Consider the following 27,103-nt stretch of genomic DNA (forward strand, 5'->3'; position numbering starts at 1 on the left):
ATAAAATAAATATTGAATCTGCACAGCATTTTCTATGATCTGAAAACATGTTGCTTTGCTATTTAAATCTGCATTGGCAGCCACAGTACAGTGAATAACATATCTGCAATAAGCACTGCCCACATCACCTTGGCATGAATTGGCTTACTCAAGCCACACAGGTCTAGGAGAGCCCTGGACTCCTGTTTCCCAATTATATGTCAGATATTTCTGCAAAAAAATGTATCATGGTTTCATGTATCCAAAGATTTTTGTCATTTGTTCTTCTTTTCAGCAGCAACAACAAGATGTTACATCAAGAAGACCAACCTGAAGCCATCTCCACTCATCTTCTGGGACATTTCCAACAAACTTTTAAACTTCTTCTGACCACTACTAAGACACAGTGGATACACCACCACTGCACCAGATCACCTTGCAGAAGTTGTAATTAAACATAAATACTTGAAATAAATCTTTTCCCCTTGTTTACCTCCTCCTCCCCTCCTCCTTGGCTTAATTTCAACCCCAGTAGACACAGAATAGAAGGAAGAGAAGAGGGAAACCACTAATTAGTTGCATGGTTTGACTGCCAGCAATGGAAGAACAGTTTTCCTCCCAGGCAAACTCCGTTTCCAAATGTTGTTTTGAAAAGCAGCAAAGAAAAAGGAAGGAGAGATTTATGGATCAGTTCCTCTTGGCAGGTCAGCCCTGCTCAGAGGCAGAATGAATCTCACTCAGAATGGGCTGCAGTGAAAGGTAAATAATAAAAGAAAATGAATTTATGACTCAGGGAGGTCTATAAATCGTTTATCTCTTGCGTGTCAAAACAAAGGAACCAAGAAGGAGTTGAGTTCATTTAGGAAAGAACTGGATTTTGCTGAAGGAGCAGGTAGTCTCCTGACAGGAATAAGCAAACCCCAAGTGAAGCAAGGAAAACAAAAGAAGCATGGAAATATTGAGAATTAGTTGAGCCACACACCATTTCTTTAGTGGGGAGGGCATTACATTGGCTTTTTCCACCATAGATGCTAAAAAGCAGAGATTTTTCCAAACGTGCCAATTCCACGGACCTCAGCCGGACTCCACCACCACCTCCAGAGCTGAGCAGGGACCTGGTACAATTCAGGAACTCAATGTGGCCCAGGAGCCAAGTGCTTAAAGACAACAACTAGCTACCCAGTGCGTGCTGCAGGACACACAGCGTCCCCTCAATCAGAGTGGGACTTTGCCTTATGGTTGCCAGACCTGCCAAAAGCTGACTGAGGACAAAACCTGACCCTTGTACAAGGGCTCAGTTCCTCTGTTGGGCTTTCTCAGGCAGCACATGGACTGGCAGCACCCCTCTTGTCCATTAGGAGCCCCACTGAGGGCAAGAAAGCAATTCTTGCACTCAGGTTAGACCTTATCTCATCTGTTTTTGATAACATCAGAATTAAGCCTTCTCTGCTCCACCTATACCAGGCTTAGGCACTGGAAGGTTCTCCAGACATGGGAGATTCTTTCTTGTTAGCTATTAGAAGGCATCAGGTTCTTCCCAAGACCAGCACTGTGCTTCACCAAGCACCCTGAAATGGACGTAAAGGCAAGAGGAAAGGGAAGAACAACAAGAGGGTGTGCATATACCAGAGAAATTCACATCCTCTCAGGAACACGTGCTTAGGAGAGGATTGAGGGGAATTGCCAGGTCTCTCAGACTTCCTCGATCCAGCCTTTCCAAGGTTCCTGGCCCACTGAGCACTGTCATGAGCACTGGAATCTCAACTTTAAAAAATGACCTGAGTGATGTTTCTGCTCTACAGCAAGGTGGGAACAGATCTCCAAGATGTTATCTCCAGGATGGGAAGGAGCAGAGCCATGCCAGGAGATGGCTGCTCCTGGGCCAGTTACGGCCTGGGCAGAGGCGAGCTAATGAGGTTGTGATCATTTCGCTGACAGCCTGGCACTTCCCAACTGTGAGTCCATGTATTTTCATGGAGCAGCCCTTGGAATACATTGGCACAGTCCTTCAGAGCTGGAAGTCCAGGCATGGCAACAAAACCTCCCTAAGCTGTCCCTGAGCAAGGCAATGGAGCCTAGAGGTGATACCTAACTTGGAATTAGATGTTTTTAGCACTCCTCTCAAACAAAGCTTGTCCAGAAAAGTGGAGCCAGGTAATTTGTCAGAAACCCTTTGAATCAACCAGTTCAGGCATTGATTCTCTTCTCATCCTTTCCAGTCTTTCTGTATGACAATCCTCAGACACTCTTTTCCATTTCCTATACCTCTTTTAGTATTGGAAGAGCTGGAAAACCTGCAGGTAGTCCTCTGAGCCTTTACAAGTGCCATAGCTCAGCTCTATAAGCTGATTTTTCTGTGACTATTACATATTAAGTGGGAATCCTGGAACTGGGAGTGTTTGAAAACCCTCTTTGTTGCCATTCTTCTTCTTCAACACCTCAAAGCTCAGTGGCAGAGTTACCCTGTTTCAGGAGAGGAGAACTGTCTGTGGCTCGGTTTCTTTTTCTACTTGCTCTTTTTCTTTGGATACATGTGGAAATCAGTTGTAGCAAAGCTGGAGCTAAAGTCTCTGCACAAGAACAGAGGTGAAGGGCAGTTCTGGGACATTATGAAAGCTTCCAAAAATAGTCTCAAGACTCAGCCCAAATGCACAAAGACAAAATATCCATAGGAATAATGTCATGGAAGCTACAGGAAGGCAGAGCAATCAACCCTGAAATGTTAAGTGCCGGGCTGGAACACGAACAGACAACGCTGGTACTCTAAAACAGCACCAGTGAGGCTCCTTGGAGTAAAGTTTAACTGCTCCTCAACCAAAGACTGCAGGTAGACATTCACACTAGATTCTTTTGTCAGTTCAATGAATGCTATTAATCTGAAAAGGACCACGAGTCTTGCAAGCATTAAATGCAACTCAGCAGCATGGCAAAAAGTGTAGCAAACAGCCTCTCTTCATTGTGGAAAAATCCAGACGTAACTGATGTCTATGGCAAAATGTTCACCAGCTTCAGTGGGGCCAGGATTTCACCCACATGTGCCCACAGAAAGAAAAGAGAGGACAAAACAAAAGAAAGGAAATTAGTGTAGCTAATTTTAGCACAGTTAAAATGATCCTTTTTTCAGGCATTCCGACTGAAAGCCTGAAAAGGAATGCCTTTTTAGGCGTTCTGACTGAAGAACTGAAAGTTCTTCAGGAGTCTACACCTCTGTATGAGCCAAGTGGGAAGGGGAGAAAAAAACTGGCATCTGATCAAATGGCAATTTTTGACCTCAGATTTTCAGGTGGGAGAAAACCTGGACTCATCCAGGAGTCATATTTAATCTTCCCTAAGAGAACAGTCTCTTTCCTCTTCAAACTCTTTTTTTTTTTGCGGGGGAGCAGGTTTTCAACTAAATCTGTTGCAAACAAAACCACTGATATTGGTGGAGGTTGTCTTACAAGATGCTCCTCCCCAAAGCATCTCCCACTCTGCAAATCCCAGTACAACTCCCCAGGGATGACTGGAGCTGGACACAGCTCCAGATTCTCTTCCCTGTGGTCTGGGACACTTGGAGCTGTGGCTGAGTTCAGCCCAGTTTCAAAGCCACAGGGGAAACTTCCTCAGCTCTTGCAGCTGTAGGATCCAGATTTTCCATTATAACTCTGTCCCGATCAGCAATTTATCAACACATTGCTGTATAATTTCTCAATAATAACTGCAATTAATAAGTTGGAATGATGCAAGGCGTGCATGCTGCAGGTCTCCACGAAAACCAACAGAAAAATAATTAATCCTTACTTATTAAAAACATTTGTTATTCATAATGTGGGGGTTTTTGTGTGTTTAAAGCCCTGCGCACAGTAATTGGCCTTGAACAGCTGAGAAGCCCGAGAGCCTCCCTGAACAACACTTGTCTCACTCCCTGCTGCCACAGGCAGATGTGGAACACCTTGCCTTGAACAGGGCTGGATGTGGAATTATCCATCTTAAAGATACAATCCAAAACTCACCTAGAGCAGCAGTGCCTCCAGGGATGCCAGATCCCTGCAGGACGGCACCAGGGATCTTCTGGTGATCACCATTCTGACAAACTGGTCTTGTTCAGGCCGTACAGGGGGGAGGAGATGGTAATGCATCTTGAAGCTGGAGTGGAAAAGCCTGGCTGTGCTGTCCTGGGGTGATCACTGGGATATTCTGGGATAACAGTGCTCAGCACCCACTTTATTCCCAACTGCTGGAAAGACACAAGCCAGCACCACCTGGTGCTAAAGGCTGCTGTCCCTGCACAGAGCAGCCTTTCTTCCAGGCTGTCAGTCAAGCAGAGGAGTGTGCCAGGACCTTGTCAGATCCTCAGTGAAGAGGAAAATTTATATATAAAGAAGATTTATTTTGTTTTAAAGAAGCATTTAAAGAATCTATTTGGCCAGCACTCAAGAAATCCTTTGTGGCAACTGTAATGGCACTGTGGTTTCATCAGCAGAGAGTGAATCAGAACAGACACCGCTTCTGTACTTTGAATTATTCTGCTTCATGTACTCGAATGACAACCTGCCTTTTTGATGGGCGCCTCCCTGGACTCAAACCTGCCCCCTCCAGCCAAACTGAGCATGGCTCTGAGAGGTCCTGCTCATTGTCTAAGGTTACACAAAAGGGACTCTCTCTGGATTTCCTCATATTTAGCTGATGATTCCTTTGAATCCTACTGAGTGGGAAAGAAGGTGCTCTGAACACACACACGTCTGCCTTAATATTTATTGGATGCATGGGCCCAAGGCCATCGTGACTTCAAGCAGCTCCCGAGGGAAGGCAGGTTTGGAAGTGAACCTCCTTCCAGACCCTTATTGCTTGGACTCAGGGAGAGTTCTAAACGCAGGCCACATCAATCCCAGAGAAATAAACACCAGCGCATCTCCATAAACAACACTCAGGCAGTGCAGGGACATTCTGGGATACAATCCACCAGCTCCCTGCCCAGATCTGCACCAAGGGACACTTTGGGTCCACTAAGCCAACTTCAGCTTGAAACTCCTTCTTTTGAACTGAGTCATGTTATATACCTCAGCCAAGAGTTCCCTTCATCACTGAGGGGAAGGCTCAGCACTAGAGCTCATCACCCACTGGACCCAGACTTCACATGTGGAGCAGCCAAAGGATGAGAGAATGGAACAGCTCTAAGTGGTGGTTTTTTACAGAAAGTTTCTAGTCTTGGTTATTGGGGACGGAGGGGGAATACATCACTGAGACACCAGAACTCTCAGGGTATCTCAGCTTAAATTGCTACAATTTACCAATGACCGACGTGACCAGACATCATGGGACACTGGGAGAGGCCAAATCGATTCCTCTGTCCAGATGGTGTCACTGGTCAAGGAGCAAGATTTGGACTTTGGTGGAGAAACAGCTCATCCTAGCTGAGAGGGTGGAGTTTGACAGAAGGCTGTTCTGCCCTGTGCTCTGCTCTGCTCTCTGAGCATCTCTCCCTGGCCACTGTCCAAGATTTGAGTTTATATGGACCTTGGACCAACACATTATGGCCATTGTTATATCTTCACACATCTGACAAATGATTCAGCCTTCTCTCAGGATTTCACAGTTTCTGGCCAAGTTCAAACACACAATGCCATGGATGCATAAATCAATCAGTCCCTCACTTCCTGCTCTGTTAATTATTATCACAGCATCCATAAGCAAACACCAGCTTTGGCCAGCTGACTGGCCATGCACACAAAAACACTCTTCAGGTTTCTCAAGCCCACCCTTGTGTGAGTTTCAGCAGAAAGCTGGCCATAAATATCATTACCTCTTCCTGCCCCAAGGCTCTAAAACATGCTGCTGAGTGACACATGGGAAGAAAAGAGAGTGCAATTGTTTCTCAACACCAGACTGTGTAAATTTTGCCTGATGGATCTTTTAGAAAACACTTTTTCCTTCTCAGGAGAATAGTAGATCAGTATTTCAAATACACAGACCTCCCGCTCTTTTCATGCCTGCTGAAATGAAAGGGGGACTCCAGCAAGTGCCGGTGTTAACCTGAAATGGACCTGTCACATCTTGGCAAAGCCTCTGCCTCTTATAGCTGTGGCCTATAACCTCAAGGTTTGCTTCATTAATAATTTTGCCCCCATTAGGACACATTTAGCAGAGAGCTTGGTCTCTGAGCTGCACATATGATTCTTTGATTTTGCATCTGCCCTAACACAGAGAAAACCCATCTCTGTTTCCTCTACGGACAAAAATAAACTCTGTGGATAATTTGGATGAACAGCTGCACAAACAATGCAATTTAGAGGGATGCAAATGATACACAAGCAGGTTTTGTTCACAGCCTGCCTGTCCTTTGTGGCTGCCAATTAGATCAGTGGTCTTAACCCAGCTCTGGTGGCTGGGCTAAGGAGGAAAGACACGCACAGGGAACAAGCTGAGCATAATGGACATCCCAGCATTATTCCAGGAAGCTGAAACCCTGTTAACAGAATCTAGAGCACCCTGGAATAGGATTTCCTCCAAACCAGATATTTGTGTTTGAGTAAGCTAACTATGTCACAAGTCCGTAAGCACAGGAATTGGTTATTTTTATCCTCTTCACATCAAATAACAGCACACCCATGTCACCTCACAGATCCAATCTTAACCAAAAGAGAATGAATTGAGGACAACTAAGCTTTCACTTTTTGCATGGGGAAAAATACACAGCTGGATTTCCAGGTTACAAAAACTTTTCACTACAACATAAAAATCAGTCCTGGCAACTTAATTCCTAAAGCAGCTTTCTTGATTTCAGGACTCTCTGTATTACATCAAGTCAGTCATGGGCTGAAGATGCTGCAAAAACCATCAGTCATGGCTCCATCTCCATCTCCACCTCTACCTGCAGCCATGAGTGTCCCATATGGATATGGGGAGGTGGATGCTCCCACCAGCTATACACCAGTCTCCCAGCAAACTGGGAGCTAAAACCCAGTGTCTTCATTCTAGGATCAGTGGCATATTGGGGCTTTTCAGCTGAAACACAAAGCAGGTTTCACTCTTACAGAAATTCGTCTAATCTTAAAAAATAAGCTGAAAAATGTCTCAAGGATGGGCAGTCTCCAAATGGACACACCCAGAATAAGCAGTTCCATGAGAAAAATGTCAGCCTCAAAGTTGCAAAGAGCTTTGGAGGCATGAAACGAGCTGTGTGCCAGAGAAGTGATGACAAGGTTTTCCTGCATACCAGCACTGACAGAAGGATGAGCCAGAGATTCCAGCTGGTGAGCTCCAGCTGTCCTGACCTACTCCTGCTCAGAGTAGCTGAGGCTGCCCCATCCCTGGAAGTGTCCAAAGCCGGGTTGGATGGAGTTTGGAGCAACTTGGGATAGCAGAAGGTGTCCCTGCCCATGGCTGGAACTGGATGAGATTCCAACCCAAACCTTTCTGGAACCCCCTGATTCAATGATCTCCAAATGCAAGTCCTCACTCATGTCCAACATTAGTCTGTGCGACTTTTTCTGTTCTAATAGGAAGTCAGCCAAGGAAACACCCTTTCCACATCTCCAGACAAATTTAGATTAGACTTCAGATGGAGGTAGGGCCCCAGTTAATCACAATTGATGGAACTGGTTTTCTACAGTGCTCAAATTCAACCTTAATTGTGGATTAATGCCCTTTTGGGCAGCAATGTTAGAAGGACAACTGTTGCAAACAGCTTCAATCCAGAACTACAAACATGCCCCTGAAAATGCTCTGATTTAGGGATTGAGGTGGGAAATTTAGGGATTCAGATGGAAAACCCTCCCTCAATCTAAGATATGAAGTCAAATCTTTGGTTATCACCCACCTCCGGTTTCATCACTCATGGATTCTCCTCTGAGTTTCCTACAGCCCCTGCCACCGGGAAATGTGGTGTCGCTGTGTTCCACAGGGATGTTGGGGCTTCATAACCTCATTCCAATGCCAGTTATAAAACAGGCAAAAAACAACACAGCCCTTTCTTTCCTTCACCCTTAGGTGGGTGTATGATTCCCACTAGCATAAGAAACAGCTACAGATTCCTGATGGGAATATTGTCACGTTCCCACCGACTTTACTCTGTCCCATAAAAGCACCAAAAGAACAAAGGTCTGTTCACTTAGGTGTAGGTTTTGGGGAAAGAGGACCACAGGCCCAGTATTTCCATCCCTGGCACTGCCTTAATGTTCAATCTCAGCCAACTCACTGAATCCCACTGGACTTCTGTTTTCCCCTCATGCAAAATGAGGGCGATAACACCAACCACACCGGTGCTGCGGTCTGGAAAGGACTCAACAGCAGCCGTGACGGGAGGCAGAGGTGTTGCTATCTCCCAGCTCGCTGCAGACATTGCCCATTAATACATTGCATGAGCGCTGTGTTGAGAACGCTCTTTTGTGTCACACGATTATGAAATTCCTTAATGTGCCATTAATATATATGTTAATTCTGAAGCAATGCATGTGTCCTGTTCTTGTGCAAGCAGCAATGTTTCCACGGGAACTCCTCCAATAACAGGCACAGATGCCGCGTGTGGCTTTTCCAACAAAAATAGCTTCTTTAAGCTCAATTTTTAAAAAGATCTCCTCACCCAAGAAAGACATTCTGCCCAGGATCAGTCATCCCTGCCAATTTTAACATGATGCTGATCTAAATAATTCTGCAGGGAATATTTTATATGTTTCCCAAATCTCACCACTGCCAGACTCTGATTTGGCACTGCTGGGATGGAACGGATCTTAGATTTGGCATTTCCACGTGCAAACAGACAAAATCTTTATACTGACAGTGTTTTCATTAAGCTCTGAAATAGAGGCTGTATCCCACCTGGAATGTTATTAAGCTGTCCAGAGAATTTAGGCAATTATTGGCATTTACTGCTCTCTCATGAAAACACCCAACACTTCTGACCCACCACAGGCATTGGTTTGCTCTTCTCAGCAATGGTGTGATAATTCTGAAGGAGCTTTTAAATTCTGAGACCCAGAAGAGCCTTTAATTCATGTTTGGTGAGCCACATATGAAAAAACTATTTCAATTTAATTTTTTTTTTTAATCATCCTACTCATCTTTTCCTATCTGTTGAAGTATTGATGCCATGCCCACAGCTGTCCCTGTTTCCATTCCAGGAGATCTGCTGGGAAAGAGATCCAAGGACTTCCAGTTTAAGTAGAGCTTTTGAAAGATTTGCTTGGACTCTACATCCCATTTCACTGCCTTGAAATAGATCTACTCCAATTAATTAAAAAGTGCTTTTAAAAGTCTTTTCCCTCCTTTCTTTAAGCCATCTTACAGAAGCTAAAACCTTGACGCTAGATGGATGAAATGTCAAATCCATATGGATATAAATATACATTTGGTTAATAAAACGGTGAGTTCTGTGTCTACTCTGTGTTTTCCAACCACCACAAACACTCTACCACCACATCCTTTACACATACAAAATTACAAAGTGGAGGGAAAAGTGCAGCTGAAACTGCAGGAAAATCAGAAACTTATAATCTGATACAAAAACTGGCTCAAATACCTAAAGATTTCAAATTATTTTAGTCCTTTATTAAAAAGAAATTAAGAAAACAAAGTTTAAAGCATTTGAACAGCTTGCCCCTTCCAAATGCATAAAGTTTCAGAATGACAACACATTCCTACTTGTTTCCACGGAGGGATGCAAAGTAAGAATCTTGAAAGGAAAAGAAAAATCCAGTACGAAAAAATAATTTTTGAGTTGTCTTATCACATTAAAAGGAGGCAAGGAAAAGGCAAATTTAAATTATTTTCTCTCCTCTGTGGGTCACCTTTCATTAAATTGCTGAGAATGAAACACACTCCCACCAGGACATTAACATCTCATTTTCAGTGCTGCCGGGGTGAGGAGCCTGAATAAAAATAAATGGCTTCTCCAATGAGATACATCATCCATCGTCAGCATGTAAAACACAGTCATTAATCACAGCACAACCTGCTTATTATGGGCATTCAAGCACTGGCAATACAAATGCTTATAAAACAGGGACTCCTTTCACAATTCCCTGCCCTTGTCTCTCAATAGTTTAGAGGATTAACCCTTTTGCAGTTGAGGGATGGGCAAACTGGTTTTGCCTAATTCCAAACCAACCTGACATCATGGGTTCAAAAGTTCGACTTGAACTCGAACATTCTCAGGTGCAGTTTGTGCTGAGGGAACAAAGAGCTCAAGGGGGGATAAGGGAAGGAAGACAGTGAAAGAGCAAATTGAAGAACCCTACAGGGCATGGACTGAGTGTAAAAATCCAGTAAGAGACAAAGGATGGATTAAAAAAAAAAAAAAAGTGATGAAAAAGTTGAAACTCTTGCAAAGTAATAAATACAGTTTTGTCTTAACACCTGTCTTAAAGTGATTTGTGGGGAAGTCTCTTCCTTCCTACAGAATTTCCTCTGCTGGGAAAAAAAAATCAGGATTTTATTTGTACTTAATTAATACTCATGAAGAATGCAGTTACACATACACAGTCCCCACTGACCATACGACTTTAGGCTTCTCTTGCATTTCTTAGCAAAGGATTTTAAAATACTTGACACTAATGTTTAATAAACCACCGTTTTTCGTTAAAAAATTGGAAGGGTGAAGAATTCAGCTGGGTCCATGTCTCATATGAATTCAAGGACAAAGCCAAATAGGATGACCCAAGCACAAAGCGCTGTCTGCAGAGCTCTCAGCTCTTCCCTGGGCTCTGCTGAATCCAACTCCACTCAGTTATCCCTGCTCCCAGCACAGCCCGTCCCAAGCTGCCAGATAAATGAATGCTCAGCAGAAAACAGTCATTTATTTGCAATCTGAAGCAAATCCTTTTCTATTTCTACACACCCCAAACATCTATTGACTTCAAGGAGAAAATTAGTGGAGACAGGAGGAAAATCAAGAGGTACTGAGAAAAGCAGTGTTTGGACATCTATGCAGCAGGCAAAAATACATAAGCCCCACTACTTACTGATAAATGTAACCTGGATGAAGAAAATTCTTGAGGAGAAAAACTAGATGAGGTGTGTATTTGAATTTTCTCCTGAGGTGTAAACTGGCCCCAGGTTAACCAGCGCTGGTAATTTGTCAAACACTTAAGTTTGTCATCAACTAGAGAAGTATTTCCAATGTTGGTATCAATTACTGGAGGCAAATGACCCATGATTGGCTTTGGGGAAAACAAACATTTTGAGAAGGCAAATTAATAGTCCACCACATTTTGAATTACACTAAAGCTACACACCAGGTACTAGAAGTGAACACTTAACTCTCTTCTGAGTGGATTTTTCAGTTAATTAACATTGCAGCAATGGGCGGCGGCAGCAGTTCCATTATAATTTACTCCATATGTAAGAAATACTCAGTGAATCCTTCATAGGCACGACTGGCTCGGAGTAGAGCGGGATACATCCCAGCAAATCATCAGCAAGGAGTTAAAATCAAAAAATATCTTGAGTTAAAAGAGACTCACAAGGATCATCAAGTCCAACTCCCAGCCCTCCCAACAGGGCAAAATCACAGCCAAGGTACTCAAAAATTCAGCACTGGCTCTACTTCCTAAAAGTAGAAGAACTATCAGGAGTTTTCCCCAGCTATTTCTTCTAAAGGAAAGTCACTGTCAAGACACTGTGATGAATGAAAGGCTCCTCAGTATCCTTCACTGCCAAAAGAATTTTCTATCCTGTAATTTACTACAGGAAAGCACCAGTTTTATTTTGTGGGTGGAAGCTCAGAGATAAAAACCACCAGCAGGTGAGAGCTTTATTGATGGGTTTGCTTTTTCAAAGGCACCCCCAAAGCTGAGCTCAGCGGTGAGCCAAGGCTGCGCTGAGCAGTGTCTGCGAGGAGGGACCAGCAATGCTCAGGTTTTAAAAAGCTGCCAGCTGATTTTAATGCATTTTTACAATTTGTATCATGACTAATTGTGCTAATATTGAAAAGGGAGAAATAAGGCCTGGATCACAGAAATCAGCTTTTTCAAACATATGAAAGCCACAGAGTCACCGGTTGCCATCAAAGTGTCTCGTTGCTCCCACGGCAGTGGTTTTGCTCGGTATCAGGGAAGAAAAGGGACGGTATTTTTCCATGGTTGAGTATGTGCCACAGAAGTCCTGTACTAACGTTTATCACAGTTCTGTTCCTTTTTCCTGATTAAAGCTACTGGGTGGGTATAATTTTTCCCCTTCTTCAAAGGCCAAATTTCTATTCCATAGTTGCCAACTCTGTAGAATGTGACTGTGGAAGCTATTAATTGATCCTGCTATTAATAGAAAACAAGGAAAACAGAAAGGCCAAAACAATTACAAAAAACTGTGACAGCACAGAAGAAAAGGAAATGATTTGCCAAACCGAGTTTTCCAGATCAAAGCCCAGTCCATAAGATAAGCAATAAGATACTCCAGCACTCAGATGCCAGCTGGGCATGGAGTGAAATCCATCTTATCCATTTCCACATGTGTCCAGCACCTCCATCCTCAACCTCTCACAGAGCCAGAGCAAGGTCATGCCATTAAAACCAGGATCAGGTCCTATCTTTCATTTTAGCACAACTGCTACAAAGACAGACCGATCCCACACCTGCAGAGCTCAGCACTTGGCATGGACTGGGAGATTGTCTGTGCAGAGACAAATTTAGTTCACCTGGAGATGGGGATGATCCCAGTGAACAGACATTCCCTGCTGTCTGCACAGCTTGCCACAGCCCGAGGTTTTGATGGGATGGCACTTGGGATGAGGAGCTCTAACCTCTAACACAATGTCTAACATGGATGTGGAGCTCTAACCTCTAACACAATCAGATAAATGCAAGAAAACCCTATATCTGCAGCTCAGAACTCCTCCTTGGCTCTGCTGGAAAATGGACAGGGAGGAAAAATTCTGAGGACAGAATGGAAAGAACCAAGAATGTACTAAAAATACATAAGTTGTCTTAAAGGAAGCCTGTGAATCACAATTTAAAAGATAATCTGCCCAATTCTGTGAAAACACCCCCATACTTGAACTTATTTATAAATCCACCATTTTATCATGTAGTTTTTTTTTTTTTTTAAGTAATATTTTGGATGCTGTACTTTGTTCAGCTGAGAAGCAGATGAATGCCCATAACCATTCCAGCTTTGGGATTAGCTCACGTAAAAGTCTCATTAATTTACGAGCTGATACTTACACAAGTAAGCCCTCTAAATCTTGACAATTAGATGAAACAGCAGTGGGATTTCTACAATCTCCTTTCAGTCATCTTTGCTGCCTCTTCTGATGCAATCACTTCAGCAGCAAGTCTGCGATGGACAAATTCATCTACAGTATCAATGGCTGTGACATTCCTTCACAACAGACAGGTGTTCTGGGGATTAGGCCAAAGAGGTCTCTGTCGCAGCCACAAGAGAAGGACCTTTAATAGGGCTTTACAAATAAAGTAAAATCAGTCGGGATTTCATAAATTTGGTTTTTTTAAATGCAATTTAAGTGCTGAACTACCTTACATTAATGTGCTTTAAAATGTTTACAGTTAAGGCATAACTGAATTTGACTCATTCTGGCCCTGATCCAGCTATGATTTAATTGACTTCAGTGGGAGTTGGACTGGGCTCTAAGTAATTTTAACTAAAGTAATCCATCAATTGTTCCTCACCCACTTCATCAAACTCCTTCCTATCATTTATGATTGCTCTGTAATTTATTGCAACAAGGTGAAACCAACCCTTTTAACTTCTGGCACGGCTTCCTGACCCTCAGTGGAGAATTTCACCATATGCAGCCACCTAAACCAGACCTGCTTGAGGAAAGCCAAGAGCACAACACAGCTGAGCCCCAAACCTCCTGGTACTATCCACAGAAACCTCCAAATATCAGCTCCTCCACGGCTTAGTCACCACGGAACAAAATGAGCTGTTAGCAAAGCTGCCAATAGAAGGCTTGGAACAAAACAAGCAGACGGGTGAAGTGAAATGTGTTCACAAACACTCATCTTTTTTTTTTTTTTTTTTTGCCAAAAAAGTCCCATTTGCTTCAGACTTCTCACCATTTTCTTCTACCAATGACTACATTTTCTGGTTTCTGTTTCATAGGGCCTTTTCCTACCTTTCCTCTTTGAGCCACAGGATTAAGCACCATCCAGAGCACTCGGGCGTTTCATGTTATGTGCAACATGCAAGGAGAGGTTTTCCATAATAAAGTACTACCACTGCTAATTTTATTTCAAAGGCGACAGGTTAATCTCTCATAGAATACCTTGTTTAAGTAACCACAAACATATCACGGGCATTTCTCTGTCTTCTAAAAGAAAAGAATATGTTCTTATTAAAGCTTCAGCCCTTCTGTGGTTACCCAACAGAGCTCTGTTTTTTAATGGATCAACATAAGCGGCTCTACTCTGGATGTGGCAATAGGCACCTGCACACTCAAAGGCACAGGAACTTGTTGCTTCAACATTAGTTCTCAAGATGTCAATTAAAATTTAATTCAGATGAAATTCAACCCCTGTAAAGTGAAATAAATTCCAGTTTGGGGAAAAAAAAAAAAATCACTGGCAGGAAAAGTAGCTATTAACTGCTCTGTGACTTGCAAAATAATCATTAAAAGAAATATCCAAAGGCAAATGGTGGCCAAGTGTTTAAATATAACCTAGGGCCTACATAGAAAACTCTCTTACTCTGATGAAAATCCAAAAAATGAGTAGTAAGATTATCCAAAATACAGAGCAAATATAAATATTTCCAATTCAACCCCTTCTCTGCATGTCGTCCTGTTGAAGTCAGACAACGAACTACACAAATAGAAACCACTGATATGTCAAAAAATTTACAAGCTAAGACCTGAACAGACACATCCAAACACATTAAGGTCACTGAAATGCTGCTGCTTGGGGAAAAGACCATATATTTTCAAATTTTCTGTTATCACATCTCCAAAGGGAATTGTAATTTTTTTCTGTGGAAAGTTCTGAAAAACTGTTTTTTACTTTCATTCATTAAAAACAAAACAAAACAAAACAAACAAACAAAACCCCCAAAAAACAGTGCTATAAAGTTTTGCTTCAGCCTTTAGAAGGTAAGTTTTCAGTATTTTATTCCTGACTTTTTTCTCTGATCTGATTTTACACACACACACTTTTTAAACCTCTCCTTTGTCAAACTAAATTTATAACATTTTGCTTTACTCTGAACTGAAGAACACACATAATGATTGTTTCTTCAACCTACCAACAATCCAAAACCTCACTTTTTCTGACTTCTGTTTTCACTTGGATATGATGAGGTTTTGTACATGGCCCACAAACGCAAACCCAGGTTTCCAGCGCCTCCAAGCAAGGCCACAGTCACTTCTAGCACTGGACAAGTCACCAAGGGCTGAGCAGAAGAAACAGATGAGCAGAACCAAGCAATTAAATCATCTGAGCAACCAGAGAAGAGCCTTTCTCCAACCCAGCAGTGGATTTAGAAAAAACTCAAGCCACTGTATTGAGCAAACGCCTCAAGAGCTCAGTTCCTGACGTGATGGATCAGCTCCGGCTCTGCCATCCATTGTGTGCATTCCACGCAAATCCGCCTTCCCCACAGGCCTGCACCGAGGGCAGGGAAGTGACTTTGAGCTGGAAAAGCACAGATTTTGTTCCACCACCCAAACCTGCCCACAATACTCCTATGAGCAGAAAATCCATCCTGAAGGTGGACCCGTACGTTACCAGAGCCGTGATCCAGGGAGCTGTCTGTCACCGCACACAGATGGGAAAGAAATGTACTGCTCAACACAACAGAAGAAAAAATACCAAGAAGGAAAAATACCAAGTCTCCTTAGTCACTGCCCTGCTCTGCTCCCCGAGCCTGGTGGGGTGATAGGAGCTCCACACAACACATCAGCTCTAAACACGCTCAATTCCTTTTCCTCATCTTCCCCAGCGAGGATTTTTGCCCTTGTTCATGCCCAGCTTGTCCTGAAGGCAGCAATGCTGGGGGTTATTGATTCTGAAGGATGAGATGGTCTTTTCCTGCATTCTGCAGAAGCAAGTTAAATAAAAGTCCTCCAAATAATAATGGCACTCGGTCTGCACTGCGCAGTCTCCACGAGCAGTGGCCAAATTGAGAACGCTTTTAACGAAAGTGCTGCATTTAAACCTCACTCACTGTGCAGATGGATTTAAACTGTGCTTCAGTGCCAGCTGTGAGGCTTTAGAAAATGAAGCGTAGGTGTCAATTTTCCCAGTAGAATCCCAGATTCATTAATGCCTCCTATTATAGCATTCCTCAACAGTGCTTATTCATGCCCAACCACAACCAAAATGCTGATTACTTGCTACTGTAGGCTTTATTGCAATCACTGGGGGGTGATCTGGTTTGTTCACTGTAATTTTGCCATTCATTAATTCCTTTTATTCACTATTAACAGTACAGAGATGAGACAGCAAAAGTCAGATTTATTACAGATATTTTAATATCTAGCAGTGAAATTTCTTTGGAGACAGATTTCTCTGCTCAGTCCTGAGATCTGCTTTCAAATCCAGATTTGAATCAGGGTTTCCTTCTGAAATGCCACATCTAGTACTGCATATAATCTAACAGAGAAAATCAACAGGCAGTTCTCCAAGTATCCATTTATCATCACCCAGCCCATTATTATCCCCCATATGCATGTCACTTTTGGGCATTTCTGAACTAGATTTTCTGCTAAAAACATCAAAACACTTAAACCCTCAGATGGACACCGTGAAAAAAGCACTAAACTCTTTAAAATTAACTGTTGCTCCCAATCTACAGCAATTACAGAGGAAGCTGCTTTCAGTCCATAGGTTTCTTTCATCTACCTTGGCTGACAAAGTGATCCTCATCCACAGACAAGCTAAAATAGACAGGGACTTTATGGAGAGTTTGAGAAAACTCAGATTTTCCCAATGTTGTGCCCGAATAAATCCTCCTGCACTACAGGAGCAGGGACACAGTCCCAGCAGGAAGTCCTGACTTTTCTGGGTTTTCAGAGGAATGCTCAGAGACAACAGCATAACTGTGACCGCACCTTCTGCCATTTCTAGGCAGAAATGTCATCTCTGAACTATCTCATATCTATTAAAAATACTCAGTAGCTTCACTAATACTGGATCAAAGACATCTACAGAGGAAGCACTTTGTATTTCTCAGGATTAATGGAATTCCTCTCTAATTTTGACTTTACTTTTTGCTACTCAGCTATAGAATTCTACTGATCTCTGTAAGCTGAACCAAATAAATACAGGCAATCTTCAAGGTATCATTTTTTTTTTTCCTTCATATGTCTGCACAAGCAATCAGCAAAAGTCCCAAACAGCCTGGCAGCAATGCAGGTTTCCACACGGAGACATTTTCAGCTTCGCAATTCGGGTTGGCACCTATTGTATAAAGCCGCAGATTCATTTTCCCTGCTTCCCTCGGCATTTTGGGGCACGGGTTTTTCGTGGACTCGGGAGCCGTTTAAGACATGTCGATCTCCTGAGCACCACCTTCACAGGGCACAGGGGCAGAGCTCTTTCCAAGACCTTGCACTGTTGCCTGGGATGCCGTTGCACCCCGGCAGCGCGCTGGGGGATGACGATCCAGCCCCAGCCGCAGATGCCAGGCTCGGGGAACGCGGGACACGCTCAAGTCCAAGTGAGCCTGGCAGAAGGTGCCCCCACCCCTCCACATCAGCTTTATCCAATGGAATTTATCCAGCTGTGCTGTTCCAGCCTGAAAACGTGATGAATAGGTGGCATCTCGTTTTTCCCTGTGCTGCAACACACGCACTACATGGATTCTCTTTTCCTTTCCCAAGCGTTCTGCCTTCCCCCAGGAATTCCATAACAAAATCTGTTCAATTTAAAGGAAAAGATTCAGCAAGTATTTGGGCAAAAGAAATGGCTTCCACCCCAATTTTAAGTAATGTCCCACGGCAAAATCAAGCCTTGCCCACATCAAAGCCTTTTGGAAGATAATCAGAAGGAATCTTGTTGTGAGGTCACACATAAAAACGGAGATATTTTAAGCCACAATAAATCTACTTTCTCACCATGGTTTACTAAAAAGGCTGAGGAGACTGAGTGGGGACCAGAAGAACCAAACTTCAGACTTTATCTCCCAAGGAATGATTCCCCAAAGGCTGCAGCGGCTGCAGGTACAGCTGAATTTAATCCAGAAAATATCATTTATATGAGGAAAATGACAGTTCAAAAGACCCCTTTGGAATAACTTACTCCCAATTTCATCCTAAGAGAAAGTAACAGAAGACAGACATGGAACTGGAAGAGAAGAATTCGAGATTTAAACAATTCTATACCAGACACCGGCCTAGAATAAAATCCCAACCACACAAATCCTGAATGTCTTGAACTCAAAAGAAACCCTAACAAACCCAAACAAACCAAAAAATCCAATCACCGAATCAAAAATCCCAATAATATTTTGAAGAGAGGAAATAATAATAATTATTAATATTCTTCAAAGGAAACTTTTTGCACAGACCAGCAAGCAGAGTGGTAAATCTTCAAAAAAGAAAAAAAACCACAAGTTGAGAAACTTAAGATTGCATTCATTTCCCAAAGTTGTGGCACTTTTAAATACGGATAGAGCAGTAAAATCCTCTTTCGCACAACTCAACTAAAATATAGGTAAATATTTTGTGTCTTAGCAGAAAATAAGCAAGGTCACACTGATCCAAGGTATATTTTTGCCTTGCAAGGTGTTGCTCTGGTACAACAATTAAAGAGAAATCAGCACAGCCCTATCTGGAATATAGACTAGCAAAAAACCTTGCCGTAGACATAAATTACACTGCTGCTCATTAAGATTTAAATTATAAACCACTAAAATGCATTCAAATCTGAGGGATTTTTTATGAGCTCTGGAATAGGGCCTGGTACAAATTGGATACACGGCACAGACAATTAATAATTTGTACTACAAACTTTGCTAAAATAACTGAACGCTGCAGTTGAAGGCAATATGATTATTTTTAATCCAGGCATCTCAGTTCATTTGGTGAGTTTAAAAAGGCCACCCAAGACCAATATTACTGATTACTAACACACAATGTCACAAATTCCACTAACACCAGTGATCGCACACAACTCCCCTCCACACCTCAGCCTAGTTTTAATTTTCAAACTATTCTCGTTCCTTTGATAAATAAGGAGCTTTACTAATTTGACCTTGTAACGCTGCGCACTGACAGTGTCCTTTGATTTTTTATCATGCCCCGAACTACCAATAAGACAACTGGATTTTAAATCTATTGCTAAGCCAAGGTAATAAAAAATAGAGGAAACAAACTAGAATTGGAGTAGGCTTGCCTACAAATATTTTTAATTGAAAAATTACATAAAGGCAATTTGAAAAGTGATTCCTATAGGACTCTGCAGTCAAAAAGCAACCATCAGCAATCACTGTAACAAATCAAGCATATGAACAGTGTATCATTACTTATACAAATTAATTAATTGTGCCAAAATATGAAAAGCCAATAAAAATATAAGTATCATAAAACAAGGTAAACAGTATTTGCACTCAGCCATCACAGCGCAAAAAACTCATACATCAAAGTGGCATTAAAAACCATCTGAAAATATTTCTTGTCTTTAAAATTTTAATCATAACGGCTCTGAATCCAGACTAGCATTTTGTTACAGATTTGGTATTGGTTCAGCCTTGTTTTTTTGGCTCAATAAACACCACAATACATGTTCATATACCAAACTATAAATCAATGATGGAACATTTTCACAGGGAATTGCAGTTTTCTTTAAAAAAAGAGAAAAATTTAAAAAAAATATTAAAAAAAAGGAAATTGGGTTGGTGCTTATTCCAAGTACTTTTCAATGGGAATCTCCACAGCGATATTGGTGAGCTTTGCATTAGACCGCACAAACACTCCTCACAACTAAAATGTCAATCTTGGACCTCAAGATGCACCGGAAAAGTCCCAAATGCTTCTTCCACCTCCTTCTGCCTCTACTTGACAAATCTGTTTTGTTCCAATTCAGATGCACTCAGTTAAATATTCAGCAATTCATCACAGCTGAAAGAAAATCTCTTTTCTGTTGGGTTAGCAAAGTCTTCCGATCTCTCTTCGCTTAACCGGGGATGTTGTTGAACACACACGCTGCACACGTACAACATCTTATGTCTTTCAGCTCCAAATAAATTATAAAGGCATATCAGCCTTCTCTGACTTCACCCAAGATGAAAGAAATATTAACTCTTTAGCCCATGAAAATGTCTACAAACCCTGACTCTTGCCTTGAGAAAAAGCCGCTGAGGACACGTTCAGCTGGAGTAACTCATTACTCATCACTGTTTCAAACGCTCCCAAGTCCCAGCTATGATGGTACAGTGACAAATCTCTGTGGTTTAGGTTAAGACTCATTTTCTTAGATCATGAAGAAACTTAAGTGCTCACTCCCTTCTTGATTAACTCCGGAGGCAAAGGAAACTCAGGCAGTAAGTTAAATGCCATACACTATTTCTATAGTGCTATATTTCTATAGCCTTTAGCCTCCAAGTAGTTTGGGGGCTTTTAGTTCATTTTCACTCCATGTGTGTCTTTGTGGTTTGGGATTTTTATTTTATTTTAGTTTAGTTACAGATTTATATTTTCAAATTCTTTCACATTTAGTTATCTTAGCCAATAGTTTCCTTTCATTAAAAAAACCCCCAACATTCTCATTGCCTAATACACATAAGACTTGAATTGTGCCTATACGCATTAGAACCTGACAGTTTGGAAGCATGGACTTTGGTAGCAGTTTCCCCTATGATTTTAATTCCACAAGCAAATCTCTCTCTGTACTTCATTTCACAAGTGCTGCAATTCCTTAAAGCTTAATCCATTAGAAGCAGATATTCACAACCCGGCCTGACACAGGGACAGGCCAGAGCTTGGGCTAGAAATGCAACCTTGAGGGCAAATTCATTAAAGATCCCAGGCACAAAGAGAAATGAGGCTTTAATTGAAGACTAACCTCAAGAGGTTAGCATCACTCTCAGTCCGCTGCTGAATCACACAAGGATTATTAGTGATTATTTACTGAATATACATCACTCTTGCAAAGACAATGCTTGCTAGGCTTGACCCAGAACTATGTATTTCAAAAATTTCTCTCTTTTCCATGGGGGGTGGTGAGGGTCAAAACAGCTGCTAGGAAGCACCTCACCCATCCAAAATCCCGATTATCTATTAGGTGAAATTCAGACCATATTTTTTTATGCCAAGGTAGTTGTACATGCTTCTGGACACTGATAATATCCAGGTTAATATTCCTTTTGGGTGTTAAAGGGACTTTCTTTTCTAATTCTTCCTCTTCTTGTACAGAAAGAGAGAAAAGCCTCTTTCCTTGTGGGATTGAGGTCTGCAGGCAGAATAGGGCGCTCCGTGTGTCGCTGCTACGCACCAAACCCCTTCAGGATGTTTTGGCCAAGCACTGAATTTCACTACAGAGTAGCGAGGGATCAGCTCTCAAAAATTCCCTTGTCAGCAATATCTTGATTAACAACTAGTTCTTATATAAAATGTGTCAGCAATTAGAGGAGGCAAAGGACGTCACGCACAAATCAGTTGGAAGAAGTAAGTGTTGATGGAGGATCACAATGTTCATGCAACTTCTTCCCAAATGCTGGTCATCGTGGGTCTTAATTCTGATCCAGTCTCCTAATCCTTCCTGGATCTTTAATAACTAGTATTTACAAAATAAATATTGAGGTTGAAGGAAGATTTATGCTTGGAGCAAGGATCTACTCTACTAGTCAAACCCTTAGGGTACCCTAACAGCAAGTCTTCTATCAGCACAGCTCTGCTAAAAGCTGAAAAGATCCTTCTCATGTATTATTCAGCAATAAAAAACCCCACAAACTAAACCAGCAAACCCAAGCCAAAGTACAGGCCTTGAGGTTTTAAACACAACCTAACACAGGGGCAAAATGAACTTTTTCCAGCAAAGAGAAAGAGGAAAAATAAAATTCTACTGCCTTGAAATGGGCATTATTTTTATTGATAATTACTCCTTTACAAATATTTTTCAGTAGATAGGATTTTTTGAAGAATACATTTTAAAGTTGCAATTTCATCACCTCATTTCTCTTGCCACATTATGTGTCACCATTGGAAGTGTGGCCTTATGGGAAGAACAGAAATCTGGAAAACTGCCTGCTTCACCAGAAAAAGGGATTTTTAAAAATATTTTTTAAAATCTGGAATGTATTCTAAGCGTACTATTTTTACTTTTAATGTGGATTTTTAAACGCCCACATTAGAACAGTCTGCTTAGGAAATTTTACAATGCCCATGGTCGAGACCCGATTGCTCATCGTGTTGCCAGTTTAGGGCAAAGCCGCTTGTGCCTATTTATTTGTGGTGTCTGCAAAATCTTTACAAGTATTTTCCCGTCTTTGCTGTTAGAAATAAACTATGTTCTTTCAAAGAAAAAGAGAATTTAGGGTAGAAAAACTCTAACGCGCCTCTATAGATTTCTTTTCCCTCCTTTTCACAATATTTCTATTAATTTCTTTGTGCTCACACAGACGTTATGAAAAAAACAGCGGGGATTTTAACGAGCCTACGACGAAGGACGATTTCTACAGGAGCTGGACTCCTGCAGCGCTCCTAAACTCATTATCAATACCACCGGTTATGTATTAGCTCCAACGCACGCCCCGACGACGATCGGGCTGAACCCCAGCACCACGCTCACCGAGAGTAAGTAAAACCCGATACTAACTACCCGACAGCTGCTGGTTAACAACCGAACCCGGGGGAGCGGGGATGGAGTGTGAAAGGCGGGTTTCGTTCCGGCAGGGTTCCGGGGGATGCGGCGGGAGGCGCAGGAGCCCCGAGCCCGCTCCCGCCGCATCCTCGCCGCGGTCACGCTTACCGGCGCACGAGTGCAGCGGCTTGGGCCGAACCAGGAGCGACGGGCACACCGAGTACAGCGAAAGTTTCTCGAAGTAGTCGCACGTCTCCTTGGAGAGGATCTCGTCGATCATGAAGGTCTTGTAGCGCCTCCTGCCTGCCTTGGGCCGCGCCGGGGGCTGCGGGCCGGGCCGGGGCTGGGGCTGGGGCTGGCCGTGCATGGCGGGACCCCCGCGGGGCGGCCAGAGCCGCGCCCGGCTCGCATGGGCGCCCGGCCGCCCGAGCCTGTGCCGCCTGTGGCCGCGCTGCGCGCTCCGCTGGGGCCGCGCCGCGCCGCGCCGGCTCCCCGCTATATAAAGCCGGCGATAAGCATCTCTCCCATCGCTCCGCGGCCTTTTTAGGAGGCTCGGGCTGTCAATCAGGGAGCCCGCTGCTCCTCGCCAGCACCATTGTTACCCTGCGCCGGGCTGGGAGGATCCGCCGCTCCTCTCTCTCCCCTCCCTGCTCGCTATTTTAAGACATTGGGGTGTGTGGCTTTTTTTTTTTTTTTTTTTTTTTTTTTCCCCTTTCTTCTTCTTCTTTTTTTTTTTTTTTCCCTTTTTTTTTTCTTCTTCCCCTTTTTTCTCCCCCTTCTCCTCTTCTCTTGATTGCAATTATCTAAAAAAAGTCCAAATACCGGCTGCCGGAGCGGAGTGCCGCGTCCCCGACAGCTTTCCCCGATCGGAATCAAACCTATTCCCGAGCCGCAAAGTGCTGGAGAGTGGCAGAGGAGAAAAAAAGAAAATCCTGTTTATGGGCGCCTTGCAGGAACACTGTGTAGAAGTTATTTTTCTCTAGAGTGGCATTACTTGGGCCCCGAGTCTGAGACTATTTTCTGTTGGATCCCTGCTTAGTTCAGCTGGATTTTTTGCAAAAACTGAGCTTTCAGCCCCTTCTGCTGAGGGGTGGTGAGTCTTCCTCGCTGGAAGGTTTTTTACCAGGCTGTGGGCTGAGTTTTATTTCTCATCTCCGTGGCCTCCAACAGGAATAATCAGAACACCCTACTCAGGGAAAGGTGTATCAGGAGGAATCCTCTGGATTAACTGGTTGCTGCAGGTTTTCCAGAACCCACAGCCAGGTCACTAGCTTTAAATGGGTAAAGAGAGGCTCATTATGGAGATTTACCACCCCCTCAAAAATATTATTTGCAGGTTTCACGCAAGGATTTAAATATAATCTGCAGAAGGTTATCAGCCATCCTTCAGTTCTCATGCTTTGTCAATCCAAATGGCAGCAAACTCTTATTTTAGTAACAGAAAACTCAATCTGTGTTTGCAAAAGGCAACAACCATTTCAAACTCTCAAGAAACGATTTGAACAACTTTTATTTTTTCAACTTTTTTTTTTAAAAGCCTTCAAAACACTGTAAACTATCTTTAACCTCTTTTGTAAAAGCACTACTTCTTTCTTTCAATTCAAAGTTTCATTTCATTTCAGTGATACAGTTGCTCATTTGTAGAGACTCAAAATCAAAATAAGACACTTGCATTGTCCACACACTGTCAAAACTGGAAGGCAGATGCAAGAATATATCAGATTTTCGATATATCCATTGACTTTTTTTCTTAAAACCCCATTACATTTTTTTAAAAACACAGCACAGCAAATTATATTAAAACAAATGTAAAGCAAAGTGTCCTGCTCATTTTAAATCATTGGGATGACATTATCATTTAAAATGAATTGGTTGGAAATGGTTTTATTTCTTTTTATTTTGAGAAACTAAAGCGATCTTACAACGAGGAATTTAAATAGAATGATAACAACTAAGGAGTTCAAGAACTTCTCCACGATAACTCTTTTTAAATTACTTTAACTGCTGCTTTAATTCCTAAACAAACTATGGATATTTAAGCAGATGAAGTGACTGTTATGAATGTAGTTTTATTACTACTCACCTCTTCGTTCAGGCACAAACCATTTCAGGAGCACATTTTCTTAATCTTTTTCAGACACTTTCTTTCTCTTTTTTTAGGAAAGAAGGTAATTACCAGTAACATTAACTTCAGCAATTGGTGCTTGCTGATAATTATTGCAAAGAATATTTTGGAAGCAACAGTGAGGAGCAAGGCACTGATTTAAGCCCCAAAGCGGCAGCAAATGGCATTTTAGTGCTCTGGGTTTCCTCGGGGTTCAGCCAGGAGCTGCAGCCCCCCTACCCCCACTTTCAAATTTATTTATTATCTATTTATTATTTATTATTATTTATTTATTCATTATTTATGCTTTTCCTGCCTCTGCAAAACCTGACACAATGAGCAGAGGGATGTTTCCTGAAGAGTGTTTCAAGAGCTTGACTAGATCCAGCTCAGAAATCAAGAGGGGAAATCAAACCGTGGGCTCGTCGAGCTCGCACACAAGTGACGGCAGGACAAGGGACTCTGCTTGTCTTTCAGCGTTTCTTTCTTCATCCAAAGGGCTGAATATCCAGAGGTGTGTGCCTGGCACCTCTATCCATACTCCAGAAATGTGATGCTCTCACCTGAGCCCAAGCAGATGAACTGGCGGGTGGGATTAGCCCGCACTGAAACATCTCTAGAAAGTTTCTTTTTATTCACGTTTTTTTTAGAAGTAAGTGGCCAGAGCAATACTGTGGGTTATGTTGTATGAAGCACACACTGGCTGTCAATCAAAAAGGGAGCGCTTTGGTCAGGAATAATCAGGGGTTTTGTTTCCAAAATTAATGAAGTGGCTGGAATAGCGAACATCTGCCAAGGGGACTCAAACCCCGAGCAGCTGTTGGAGCGCCAGGACCCTTCCCATGTGGGACAGCCTTGCTGATAAGTGCTTCTCCCTGAGCTTTCTCTCGTGGTTGAGAGCTGGGACCGGGTGGGAGGCTGGGAAGTGAAAGGCACATTCGGGAACCTTTGGGGGGCAGGAGATTTGACACAGTCTGAGCGCGCCAGGTCAGCACCTGCACGCCACAAATGGCAACCGGGCAGACAGGGACCAGGATTTCTGCCCTTTTCCAAGATGGAATTAATCCAAGGGACGCAATCCTCCATTTCGCTGACTAAAGTGTTTTTTTCGGTCGGAATTGAGGAGTAAAATAGCCCTGCTGTGAGCCTGTCAGTCAGTAACAAGTCATTTCTAAGGAAAAGCAGGGAGGTCAGCCCAGACCAGAGAGCTGGAAATAGATTGTCCAGGAGAGCAGTTGTGTTCTATCAGGAGAGATACGGCAGCAGACTCACTAAACTGGGGTTTCTGGAGACAACTGGTTTCAATTTGGAGTCAATTTGTGTTCCGAGGCCTTTTGTGGGCAGTGCCAGGGCCCCACGAGTGCGGTGCACCTTGGGAAAATGATTAAGCACCTTCGAGTTGACTTGTTTAGTCCCGGTACAAACATTACCATGAGAGACAGTGATTAAGGTGAGAGGAATTAAGTTGCTGCTGTATTACTAAATTTGTGATTTAGTTAGTAGCCAAGTGGCTCCGCTTAGGGCAGAGTCAGCTGGTTGTGATCACTTGCTGCTGTATTTGTGCACTGCCGAGCACACTAGGATTGTTTGCTGAAAGAGAAGAATTCTGTCTGTTGCTCACCTGTTTCCACAAGAATTTAAAATGGACCCCTACTTGGACAGAATGGGCAGGATGAACTAAAGTGCCAAAGTCTGAAAGTGCACTGGTTCTTAGTGTGAATTCCTGTATCCATATCGAAAGGGCAAAGACACCTTTCACAAGTTCCTGACGTTACCATTTTTAATCACTAGAAAAGCCCTTTTCCAGTGAAATGCAACCACCTTTGGGAACAGCTCTGTACAGACATAATGAATCCTAAATGCTGACACTCTGATCTCAAATGTGTGCCTTTTTCAGCATGATATTGGGCTTGATACTTGATCCAGTACAGAAAAATCAAATGCGTGGTTAGAAAGAGGAAGGCACAATTTGGGCCAGTGCTTCGTTCCAGGGAATCCAGAGGCTTTGTCCTCTCAGCATGAAAGGTCTCAGTGCATAAAAAAAATCCCTTTGAGTAAAAGATCTCAGATCTCAGCATCTGCCTCACATAAATAAAGTGAGTTTCTATTATCTACCCCACGCCAGAGAATGCCAGAGAAAAGGGCATTGCCGAGGAAGATTTTTTTAAAGCCAGGGAGAATGTAAAACAACCCACACAGAAGGAAAACCCACCTGATGGGTGGCTAAGTGAGCCCCTCAGCCCTGTGCATTCCCCTGACAGAAATGCTTGTTGAGAGAAAGACACGTCTGAGCACGGTCTCCTCCTCATCTCCTGGAAAGCCTTGTAAAGGCAGAGGATGGAAAAGAAACGAAAGT

The 27,103-nt window shown here is 42.7% G+C and overlaps 1 protein-coding gene across 1 annotated transcript in view; it reads right to left on the reverse strand.

Moving 5' to 3' along the window:
- BARX2 (BARX homeobox 2) overlaps window positions 1-23,010 on the reverse strand; it is a 32,052-nt gene extending 9,042 nt beyond the window's left edge. Inside the window, exon 1 of the mRNA XM_040085222.2 lies at window positions 22,812-23,010. Within this exon, the coding sequence (XP_039941156.1) occupies window positions 22,812-23,010 (199 nt within the window). The remainder of the gene's footprint in view (window positions 1-22,811) is intronic.
- Window positions 23,011-27,103: the final 4,093 nt, after the last annotated feature.

The sequence above is a fragment of the Hirundo rustica genome, chromosome 23, assembly GCF_015227805.2.
Source record: "Hirundo rustica isolate bHirRus1 chromosome 23, bHirRus1.pri.v3, whole genome shotgun sequence".
Lineage (NCBI taxonomy): Eukaryota > Metazoa > Chordata > Aves > Passeriformes > Hirundinidae > Hirundo > Hirundo rustica.